We start from the raw sequence: 12,072 nt of genomic DNA on the forward strand, positions 1-12,072 counted from the left end.
CTTGGTTGCAGCATGCATCGTGTACGTGTTTGTTTAACCTTGGCGGGCTTTTACTTTTGGTCTTCTTTTGCTACTTTGTATTTTTTCCATTCAGATCATTTTGATGTTTTACATTTTGTTCCTGCTGACTTTATTTTAATACAATTTGTCAAACAACCTCCTGCTCCCTCCTGCCTGCTTTTTGGGATCCGAACCCGCCATCACCACCTCGCAAAACCGTGACATCTATAAATGATAAATCAACGAATGAATACGTAAATAAATAAATAAATAAATAGATACATACATAAATACATAATACATACATCAAATGTATTATTATTATTATTATTATTATTATTATTATTATTAATACATAAATACGTATATAAATAACCCAAACAGAACTGTATAGTGCCTCAATTTTTGTGTGCAGCGGGTTCGACCGGAGACAAATTCCTTGTGTGTTCTACATACGGTACTTGGCAATAAAGATGATTCTGATTCTGAAATGAGCAGAAGTGTGTTTAGAAATAAAAGGTTAATTAATTAATTAAGTAATTAGTCTGTCATACTGTGAATTCTGCACAGAAGCAAAAAAATGTAATCATTTAATGAGTATCTTAAACACTTTAGTGTCTTCTCATTAGTTATCCGGGGGTTTATTCACCAAAGTACCCCAGCGATTTTAGACACAAAACCACCATCTTCCCACCGCCAATTCCACAAACAAAACCCGATGTCGTAGGGGAATGAATAAGAACTAATCCGAATATCGTACTGTATCTCTGGTATTATTGCTGTTTATGTAAGCAAATGCAGACTCTCTTGTCGTCTCTTGGTATCGCCTGGCAGCAAAGTACGGTTTGTCCCAGGCCTCCGCCATGATAATAGCACTAGGAGCTCCCTGCGCAATTGGATTGGATTGGATATGCCTTTATTAGTCGCACGGTGGAGAAATTTACATTTCACAGCAGCAAAGTGATGAAAGGAATGAAAGTAAAAAAACAAAATACATGAGCTGCTGGAAAGGCAGCCACTTTCGCTGCGCCGTCTCTTGCCCTTTCTTGCCATTTGCAAGTGTCTTTAGCTTTTCTACTTTTGCCACAGTGAACTCTGATTGGATTAATTCCAAATTAAATCACAACCTTTTAATGGCGCAGCGCAGCTATCCGCAAGCCAATGAGCGGCAACTGTAATTAAAACCAGGAGTAATTGGGTTAAGACACTCAATGCCATCAATAATCTCATTGGAAAGCAGATTTCCATCCGCTGACTGAGGATGCGGATTACTTGGCGAGCTCTATACGTACAGTGTAACACAAATTTGGGGTGGCATTCCCACATCCATACCAAGTTGGGCTTTGAAAGTCATACCATAGACAAAATCAATTCCTTTGAACCAAAAAATGTCAATCCTCCACCCCGCTCTGCAGATACTTGGGGAATGTCTATTTCCCTGATGAGTCGACACCGAAGTACAGTGAGACCTCAACTTACAAACACCTTATCTTACAAACTTTTCGTCTTACAAACGTCACATTTATGAAAATTAAACCTTATTATTAGCACTATTTTCATAATACACACCCACCACGGCTAGCGGAGTGATCTTCGGCGGAAGCACACGACCAAACTGCACCAGAGGTTAAGTTACCAACGGTCCTTATGGAAGGTGACTCTCCTTCCATAAGCCATCAACGACCATCGAAAAGGTAAATAAAACTTTATTTTACAGCACAGTTTATTTCTTTAATTACAGTCCTCATGTAATGCGCCTCTCTTTCCAAACAGCAATTCCCTTTGACCTTCGACCTCCAACACCATTCCATCAAGCCATAAATGACCATCACAAATGTAAATAAAGTGACTTTATGAGGAATGCAGTGTATTTCTTTCATTACAATACAATAGCACATTTATTATACATAGAATAAGGTATGTTGTGTGTAGTTTTAAGGCTTATTTAGTTGAAAAGTATATTTTATGGAAACCCGGGAACGGATTATTCCCATTTTAATGGTTTCCTATGGGATTTTTTTTGGGAGATACACACTTTTCACCTTACACACTCTGTCTGGGAACCAATTAAGTTTGTAAGTTGAGGTCTCACTGTATTTGTAGTGTCGCTCACAGTCCGACTATACTTGTTGTTCGGTCCTTCAGGTGGTTGCGGTATGTTGAGATTTTCCCCCTTTTTTATTTTGATTTAGCAATTATACCATTTATTCCTGCCAGCAGCTAAACACCACAAAATCTCCCTTTAGTTTGTTTTCTTAATATTTGTCAGTCTTCTTAGACTGCGGTTTGTGCCTTCTTTCTCTCCTAAATATTGTGCCAAAAATCATATAATACCCTGAAAAGGTTTCTTCAGCCGTCATCTGTACAAATTTGAAACAAATTTGTACAGATGACGGCTGAAGAAACCTTCTCATCAATGGACCACTCCTGTACGACTGAGAGCTTACACAGACGTACCCTGAAAAGGGAAAATATTAGCTGTGTTTTCATAATGCATCATGTGATGCATATTTTTTCTTCTTTTGTGTGTGTTTGTGTTTGTTCACTACTTTACAAGTAGTAAAAGTTTGGGACCCCTGCTATAAAACGTTTTTCTGATTTCAGTTAGGAAACAAAAAAAATGGTGTCGTTGTCCTTGAAGTGTTTGAAAAAAGAAATTGGGTGACCTCGTGAAATACACCTCTTATGCCCCAACTGTTGAAAGCAGATTATACGGACAACCGAGGTCTCTCCACGGGGACAGATTACCGCAGTTTAATTCGGTTTGATAATTTAATCTCTGCAATAAATCAGAGGTTAACCGGAACTGCTGGCACGGTTCTGTAATCTGTTGTGTGTTTTTTCAGATGTTCACTTGTTGCACAGATAGATGGCTTGCATATTATTTGATGGCGCTTCATGACTGTTGATGACTTCGCCCGCTGACGGATGCTTTCCAGGGGGTTGGATGATTTTAACGATGTATCTAACTACTGCACCACTAACTGCATGTTTCGTTTTTCTTGCCTCTTTGTTGAATTCTATCCAGATAAGAGTGGACAGCTCAGGTCTGGGCCAGACTGGAATTCCACTAGTTCTGAACTATTCCCGTTCAGTAAAAGTTCACGACTAGCAGAACTCAGATTTACTCCCGATTACCAACGTGAGTTGAGACTCTTCATGACCGACGATTACCAGGCTGATTTGGGAATTATATCTTGATTTGTGATATGGTGATTTTTTTTTTTAGATTCTTTTTTTACACTGATGTGAATTGAACTGTAGCCATCTTTTACGTGTCGCGCGTTCATTTGACACCAGGTAATAACCACACTGCCAGTCAAGTGATTAATGTAAGAGATGATCATAACCGCGTGGTTCTCTTTCATTCTTTTGTTTTAGAAGGAGCCAAACCGGTAAGTAAACAAGGGTGTAATTGTTCTGTGGTGCTAATTTATCGATGAAAAGAGTGATCGGGATTCGAAGTGGCTTGCAACAGGTGAGCACTGTTTAAGAGTGAACATTATGTTGTAGTCCATATGAAATGGCTTACTTGTTGCTCTAGTCTAGGTTGTGTGATTCTTCCAATGTTCTCTTGGTTTTTCCCCAATGTTATAGATTGGAAATGGTTCTTAGGATAATCAACATGGCGCCATCAAGAGGCACATGTGTGATCATGCCGCATGTTTTTGAAGACAGAGTTCATGTGAAATGTGATTTAAATCAGTGTCAAGTGGTAATTTTGGATGTCAACTTTTTTTTTTTTTTTTTTTTGAGGGGGGGGGGTTATGTACTTTATTTATCGCATTAATACACATCATGATATACAGAATTAGCTGTAAAATATCCAAATGTATATTGTCTTGGCATCGGTACTCTTACTTTGGGAGATGGCACTTTTTATCCACTAACCGAGTGTTTTCAGAGGAGAAGTCGGAATGCAATGTTTTTTGTTTCATGTCTAATAAAATCACATTTTCTTCTTACAGTAGACACATATTTGTACTTGAAAGGTTTATACCATGATAAATATCCATGTTTTTGCATTCATAAATGTTAAAGGACAACCGACGCCCCGGACAAGTTGTGTCCATAATTTGTAAAATGACTTCAAATGACTTCTACTGAGCGTATTTTACAAAGATTTCACGGCATATAGCTATATTTTATGTTTTAAGACTCGCGCTAAATATTCAGGAAGTCTTGTTTTTGAGTTGATGACAATGCTTGACGTGATGTCACGTTTGGAACGCCCCTGACCGAGAAAGTGACACACAATGCAGTTTGGGTACTTTGTTTGGTCTGAAAACTTCGTGTTGATCCGTGTTGATGGCGAAATTAGAAGGAAAACACATAAATAACGCGATGGTGAATCGTTGCGTGTTGCACCAAGACTACTATTTGATACTAGTTGACACAAATTCCCAGCAGACAAATCAGCCCATATCCAATGGAACTTGGGCGCCATCTTGTGCATTTTCTGGGCACTACATTGGAGTCCAGACGGCTCGAATTAATACGGAAGGACTGAGTAACAAGAAAGCATCTTCTCCGAATCTGAAGCCATTGTTTTGATTCTAGAGCAAGGCAAGACATCTTGGCGTGACGTCACGAACAAGGGGGCGGGACCTTCTGAAACTCGCAATTTCCGGGGTCATTTTGTTGCAGTTTTGGGATACTTTAACTCATTTTTATTGGTGTTTTGCATCTGACTAAAATATCAGCCTGCGTGTTTTGGGTATTTTAGATGCTATAAAACGTTTTTCTGATGTCAGTTAGGAAACAAAAAAATGGTGTCGGTTGTCCTTTAAGGCTGTATCGTATGTCATAGTTGTCAAATGGAGAACTCGAAATCGTCCCTGGATGGAATTGTAAGCATGAATGGTTGTGTAGAGCTAGATAGGTATCTAGCTAGACAGCTAGATGGATAGATATACAGTATAGCTAGCTAGATAGCCGCACACACACACATTAAAGAAATGCCATGATGATATTAAATATTTTGTTGAGTTCATAAAAGTTGTAAAAGCACATTACTTTATTTATGTTTTTTTTTTTGTTTTTTCTTAAGCATTGCGAAAACATTCATTTATATTATTTACAACTGACTGATTCTTTAGTGGCATAAAAATCAGAAAGTGGATCGTCTAAGCAGGTCCAACTTTGGAGACTTCTGTCACTGAAGTTGTTGACGATGATGTCTCTTCTTCACCACTACCCATTCCCAGCATCTGCATTATGCATGAGCGGAACTGTTGTGAAGCAAAGAAAGATATTAGGAGTCAAATCAGCAATAAGACATTGGAATATAGCGTTATAGCAGTATAGGAGGATAGCACTGGATAATCTTGTTTTTTTATGAAATGGATCGTAGCGTGAGATCAAATCATACAAACCTGTTTGTTAAAGACGACATAGATGATTGGGTTGTAGACTGCCGAGCTCTTTGAAAAGCAAGAAGGGATGGTGGCCAGTCGCAGGTCAAAGGACTGCCCACGGTTAAAGACAATCCAAAGAGCAAAGGACGCATACGGTAGCCAGCACACCAGGAAGCCCATCACCATGATAACCACCATCCTGGTAACTTCCTTCTCGGCTTTCTGCGTGGAGGCAGACTCAGCCTGCGCTTTGGCCGCCTGTGCGGAAAGAGAGAAAGGGTTTCTCTCAGCCAAACCGCGGTTCATCACAAAACATCAACATCTCAGGAAATCAGGAATGAAGAGGCTCTGTGATTCCGCTTACCATTTTCATTGTAATGAGCAGCTGGCCATAGCAGAAGACGATGGTGGTAAAGGGGACAGCAAAGCAAAAGCCAAAGAGGAACATCACATAGGTTTCGTTGTTGTATTTATTATTTGTGGTGTACCAATCTGGCCCGCAGGAGCACTGGAGACCCTCTGGGATATATCTGCCAAAAAAAATGTACAATCACAATCTCCCTCTACTTTGTGCAATAACAATATGTGTGAAGCTCTGTTGACACTGACCGACTCCATCCGAAAAGTGGCGGGGTCGCGGCAATGAATGCAAACACCCACGTGAACACGCAGCAAGCAATGGCATGATCCGGTTTAAAAACAAAGTTTCCAAGAGGCTTGCAAATGACCAGCCATCGTTCGAAAGCAATCACAGCAAGAGACCACAAGCTTACCATACCTAAAAGGATGAAGAAAAACATTTTTAAAGGCTTTGCAATCTATTCATTGCATGTTGTTTGAATTAGGGCAGTGCAACTTGAGTCCTTAATAATAATAATAATAATAATAATAATAATAATAATAATAATAATAATAATAATAATAATAATAATAATAATAATAATAATAATAATAAAAGTAATAATAACAGGCGGCTTGGTATTCGAGTGGTTAGCACACCGGCTTCACAGTGCAGAGGTCGCTGGTTCGCGTCCCATCCCGGCCTCCCTGTGTGAAGTTTGCATGTTCTCCCCGGACCCGCGTGGGTTTTCTACGGGTCCTCCGGTTTCCTCCCACATTCCAAAAACATGCACGGCATGCAGGCAGATTGAACACTCTAAATTGTCCCTAGGTGTGAGTGTGACTGCTGTAAATTTTTGTGTGCCCTGCGATTGGCTGGCAACCAATTCAGGGTGTCCCCCGCCTCGTGCCTGAAGACAGCTGGGATAGGCTCCAGCACCCCCCGCGACCCTACTGAGAAATTAGCGGTACGGAAAATGGATGGATGGTTAAGAATAATACATTATATTTTAAGCGCCTTTCAAGGCTCTCAAGGACACTTTACAATCACAGACAAGCATAGGTACTATAATAAATAAAATACAATCACAAATAGAATGCAATAAATAAAATACAATTATAAATAGAAAGAAGAGAGAGAGCTACACAGAAAAAGCAATTTTAAAAAGGTGGATTTTGAGATGGGACTTGAAGGTGGGAAGAGAATCCATGTTACGAATGTTGGAAGGAAGTGAGTTTCAAAGTTTGGGGGCAGAGCAGCTGAAGGCTCTGTCACCCATCGTGCTGAGACGGGCAAGGAGGGGCACACACAGGCGGAGGGAGGAAGAGGATCTGAGGGAACGAGAGAGAATAGAAGTTTGAAGAAGGTCAGATAGGTATGGGGGGGCAAGGTTATGGATAGCTTTAAATGTGTAAAGAAGAATTTTAAAGTTGATACTGTATTTGACCGGGAGCCTTTCTGCGTTTGAGATTTCCCCTCCTCCAACGCAGCTGATTCAAGTGGTCCTCTCATCAACAAGCTCGATAGAAGCCCAATAGCAATCGGCATCAATTGAAGCAGGTGTGTTGGAGGAGGCGAAAGGTCTGCCGAGTACCTGCCCCTTGTTTGAAATGTAAGTTTCAGCTCACCGCCAAGTGTCGCCATGAAGCCTTCGACCTTGCAAGCCAACGGTCCGAGAATGAAATATCTTGCAGAAAAACAGCAGAACGCAGTGGAGGAACCCACCAACGACACGAGAAGGTTTGATACTGCCAAGTTGACCAGGATGTAGTTCAGGTGGGACCTGAGCTTCTTGTACTGGATGGTGCAAGCAATGGTGAGGACGTTGATGAACGTTCCCACCACAAAGAGAAAGAACATGAATGCAGCCATGACATAAAAGATGGCTTGATTTCCCAGATGGTCCTGAGGAACCAGGAATGGACTAAGCGATGTGATGTTGTTGGTGTCCAATGGGACCGGTATCCAGAAATCTTCGGGCAGCTCATTGCTTCGATGCCCCCTCATTTTGCTGTCTTACTTTGAGGATTTTTTTTAATTGTCAGCAAAAACAAAAACACCTCGACCGCTTCCTTATTTACAAACCCTTCAACCAATCACGTGTGGCAAATAACCAAAGTGAAATAAATGAGTGCCACAATGCCAGCGTCCCAAATGTCTTCCTCGGCCCGGCGTGGTGAGCCCTTTATACAAAGGGGAAAGGCACCAACTTAGCCCCATTAAGGGATAAGTGACTTCTATAATTGACTCAATGATTTAAGTTTGCCTTGATGGCCGTAATTCATTTAGTTGTTCCTGTTTTGCCTGTGCTGCCAAATAGGCTAAACAGCAGGCGGACTGCATTTTGTAAGTGGCTGGAGACAAATGCAACGGCGCTTCAATGGAGTCTGACCATTTGGGATGCCTAGTTGAAGTTAAAAATGAGAGCCAAGGCGCAAATTTAATACTAATACATTTTATTTATAAGCTCCTTTCAAAACTCTCAAGGACACTTTTCAGCAAGGGTTTCAAACTCTTTTTTTTTTTGTTGTTGCTGCGGGCCGCATTGTAGTTCCGGTTTACTCTCGGGGGCCGTTATGAATTTGGGCAAGCCATGAGAATAGTTTATCAGTTTAAGTCATATCCCCTCCGCATATTACACAACACACAACAAATGTATGAATAAGTAGTTTTCAAACATCAAGTCAAGAATAATGACTGTTATTGTGGTTTACGTGGGACAATTTTACATTTTGGTTAGGACTTAAAAGACAAACAACGCCTCCGGACAAATTGTGTCCATAATTTGTAAAATGACTTCAAATGACTTCTACTGAGCATAGTTTACCAATATTCCACGGCATATAGCTATATTTTACGTTTTAAGAATATTCAAAAAGTCTTCTTTTCAAGTTGATGACAATGACTGACGTGACGTCACGTCTGGAACGCCCCTGACCGAGAAAGCGACACACAATGCATTTTGGGTACTTTGTTTGGTCTAAAAAATTCGTGTTGATGGCGAAATTATAAGGAAAACACATAAATAACGCGATGGCGAATCGTTGTGTGTTGTCCCAAGACTACTACATGTATTTGGTACTAGTTGACACAAATTCCCAGCCGACAAATCAGCCCATTTCCAACGGAGCTTGGGCGCCATCTTGTGCATTTCCCGGGACGCTACATTGGACTACAGACGCCTCAAAATTATGCGGAAGGACTTCTTTATTCGATTGCAAACATTTATGCTTTCCTCTTCAGAACTATTTCAATCATATTCATAACTAGATGAGTAACAAGAAAGCATCTTCTGCGAATCTAAAATCATTTTGATTCTCGAGCAAGGCAAGACGTACTGGCTTGACGTCATGAACAAGGGCGCGGGACCTTCTGAAACTCGCCGTTACCGGGGTAATTTTGAAGTAGTTTTGGGACACTTAGACCCATTTTTATTGGTGTTTTGCATTTGACTGAAAATATCAGCCTGCATGTTTTGGGTATTTTAGATGCTATAAAACGTTTTTCTGATGTCAGTTAGGAAACAAAAAATGGTGTCGGTTGTCCTTTAAGCAAGCATCATGGAATTTCACAAGTTTGATTTGCCATAGCAGGCCGAATAAAATGATGTGGCGGGCCAGATTTTGCCCCCGGGGCCTTGATTTTGACATCTGTGCTTTACAGGATCATTTGCTGACATCGGCGCAAATCAACCAATGGGTTTCTTGGAAATAGTCGTATGTGTGTGTGTGCTCATTTTTCATCAGAAAGTTCCAGTGCGCTGACGTCAACGGACACGCTCCCAGGCATTTATTGACCAAAATGTTTCAAAATATTCCTGGTTGCTGACCAACATGAATGCTGACTCTCAAGAGCAAACGACTTTAAACAGGTTAATCCCACTTTCTTAAGGAAGCGCAGAGCAGGTCTTTATCTGCTAATCTGGTTTGCAACCGCATCAAATCTTCTAATCGGGCTCACTGGAGCCATGCGTAATCCACTCTGCTGGTTTAAGTTGAGATTTGTGTTGCCTCTTAGGCATTTTGCCTCCGTCATTGGATTCATGACCACTCAAGACAGTGCGAGCTCCACTGTGAAGAAGGGGTGATGTGGATGATTAACTTGATATTAGTTTCCCGGAACTATCTTTTGTAGTTCATGAGTGAGCCGAGTGATGCACTGCCAAGTGTTGTCACAGTTCGGTCAAGTCAGCCCTCAGTTCCGGGCTGTCGGGTTTGGTTCGTGCGGTTTTTGCAAGAAGCAATTTAGTTTTTATTTGTTTTCTTGATGTCGCGGGAAATGTGATGCTGCTTTGTTCTTCGTTACACTAATAAACACCCGGAAGCTTTGGAGTCCGTCCTTCTCCACATGACCTCCAGAATGCCCTGTTTGTCACCCTGTCTGGAGAAAAGGATCTTAACTTCTTCTTTTGCTCCGTGATGGCTAATACACCATGAGCTCTTTGGGTTTCAAAGTTGATTTCATGGCTGTTCCCTAATGCTCTTAGGGTATATAAACCATTAGAAGCAGCTCAACGCAGTGCAAAAGATCAAGGTGTTCCTGTGAGCCCCACTGACCTGTTAAACCCGCTAGCACACTCCCAGTAGTCTCACGTGTGTATGAACACCTGAAACTACAGGATGTACAACTTGACTGTGCTTGTTTTGCCACTTGATAAATATCATCTTCTATTTTTGTTCGTAAAGTCAAATCAACAATGTCATCATATTTTTGGAGACACAAATGAAGGCAAATTAGACCATCTATAGATACAAACTCCAGACAAGATGAACTGAGGTTCCAAACCTACTATGGAACTATGGAACATTTGTCACGTGTAACAAATGAGAATAATGGCTGGATGGGGTGGATGGCTATGGATGGATGGATGGATGGATGGATGGATGGATGGATGGATGGATGGTGGATGGATGGATGGATGGATGGATGGATGGATGGATGGATGGATGGATGGATGGATGGAAGATACATCAAAAAAAGAAAAAAGGAGGAACTGCATGGTGATTCGCCACTGCACCAAACGCGTTCTGATCATTAGTCACTCATGCGACTCTTGGGATGGCAATGTGTACTTGAGTCTGAGCCTTTTATTTTCCTCTATCACATTTGACGAGTTTAAAATACATAATTTTGCCATAAATAAATTTCAGGACAAGAAATTGATCTACTATCAGCGGTACTGTACTATGCATGTAACATACATATCCCAAATATTATCTGTGGTTGCTGTTACAACCAAAGCAATAACTTGAAATTCTTGTTCATTATAGTATTTATTCATTTTCTGATCGCATTGCATATGCATGTAAATTTCATGGAGCTGTATAACAAATAATTTTGTTTACAATGATAGTTTGAGGGTGGCCTGGTAGTCAAGTGGTTAGCATTCTGGATTCACAGTGCAGAGGTCGCCGGGTCGTGTCCTGCACCGGCCGCCATGTGTGAAGTTTGCATGTTTTCCCTTGGCCTGCGTGGGGTTTCTCTGAGTCCTCCGGCTTTCTCCCACTTTCCAAAAACAGGAATGACAGGCAGATTGAGCCCTCCAAATTGTCTGTGCGCCCTGCGATTGGCTGACGACCACTTCACGGTGTCCCCCGCCTCGTGCCCGAAGACGGCTGGGATTGGCCCCAGCACCCCCGCGACGCTAATGACGAATAAGCGGTACGGATAATAGATGGATAGGTTGATTCAGAAACAGGTACACCTGACATTTTAAATTATGCCCACCGAATGTACCGAAAAATCCTCTCCCATGACACCGTCCAGGAGTGCTAGAGGCCTGAGAAGAAAGTCTGACATCTAACGGCCAAGTAGCATATTGCAAATATAGAGATTTGTATTCGTTTGTTGGTCGTTGCGTTGCGGTTGATCGCTCTTACTGGTGTTACTATACTGGATACAGTTTGGCTCACCACTATCTTGCAAGTTGTTTCACCTGTTCGACTGACGCTATCAATTCCAGATAGTGTCCTCTCTGCATATGCATCACAGATTAGTGATAAAGCATATAGTATTTCTGAATTGTGTGGATAAATTCACCCGTAATAATTTATCTCTGCCCAATAAAGGACCAAAAGGACATTTTGCAATACAGAGCAATAACATACAAAGGAATTGGTCTTCGGGAATAATCAACCTTTATATTTATATGGTAAAAGTTTTTTTCTCTCTCTTCAATTAAGCTGTTTTCAGACACACAGGAAAGTACACGATAATATACGACAAGTATTGTTAATTAAACATTTTATACAACATTGGTGGGTAATGATTATTACTATACGTGGGCGTGGTAACCTTTTAAATACATGAGCGGAATTTGTATATTTCTGTCGGAATACGAGTATTGTGAGTTGACGCACGGGTGTAAATTAGTTT

At 41.0% G+C, this 12,072-nt stretch overlaps 2 protein-coding genes across 2 annotated transcripts in view; both read right to left on the bottom strand.

Moving 5' to 3' along the window:
- Nucleotides 1–865, bottom strand: part of LOC148890810 (red-sensitive opsin-like) — a 9,297-nt gene extending 8,432 nt beyond the window's left edge. The window contains 1 exon segment of the mRNA XM_089010707.1: nt 765–865. Coding sequence (XP_088866833.1) covers nt 765–865 — 101 coding nt within the window.
- A 4,114-nt stretch (nt 866–4,979) lies between these two features.
- opn1sw2 (opsin 1 (cone pigments), short-wave-sensitive 2) lies at nt 4,980–7,858 on the bottom strand. Its single transcript, XM_089010236.1, has 5 exons — nt 7,326–7,858; nt 5,967–6,135; nt 5,722–5,887; nt 5,376–5,615; nt 4,980–5,231 (listed from the first exon to the last, which is right to left on the bottom strand). Exons 1-5 carry the CDS (start codon nt 7,702–7,704, stop codon nt 5,127–5,129), a joined length of 1,059 nt encoding a protein of 352 aa, XP_088866362.1. The 5' UTR covers nt 7,705–7,858; the 3' UTR covers nt 4,980–5,126.
- Nucleotides 7,859–12,072: the final 4,214 nt, after the last annotated feature.

The sequence above is a fragment of the Hippocampus bargibanti genome, linkage group LG12 (assembly GCF_051943395.1).
Source record: "Hippocampus bargibanti isolate YZ-2025 linkage group LG12, ASM5194339v1, whole genome shotgun sequence".
Taxonomy (NCBI): domain Eukaryota; kingdom Metazoa; phylum Chordata; class Actinopteri; order Syngnathiformes; family Syngnathidae; genus Hippocampus; species Hippocampus bargibanti.

Bases quoted from the DNA above. Each gene is read 5' to 3' on its own strand.
- opn1sw2 (XM_089010236.1), bottom strand. From the start codon at position 7,704: ATGAGGGGGCATCGAAGCAATGAGCTGCCCGAAGATTTCTGGATACCG. The intron at 6,136-7,325 runs GTGAGCTGAAAC...TCATCCTTTTAG, and splicing joins CTTCATGGCGACACTTGGCG to GTATGGTAAGCTTGTGGTCT. The intron at 5,888-5,966 runs GTCAGTGTCAAC...TTTTTTTGGCAG, and splicing joins CCACTTTTCGGATGGAGTCG to ATATATCCCAGAGGGTCTCC.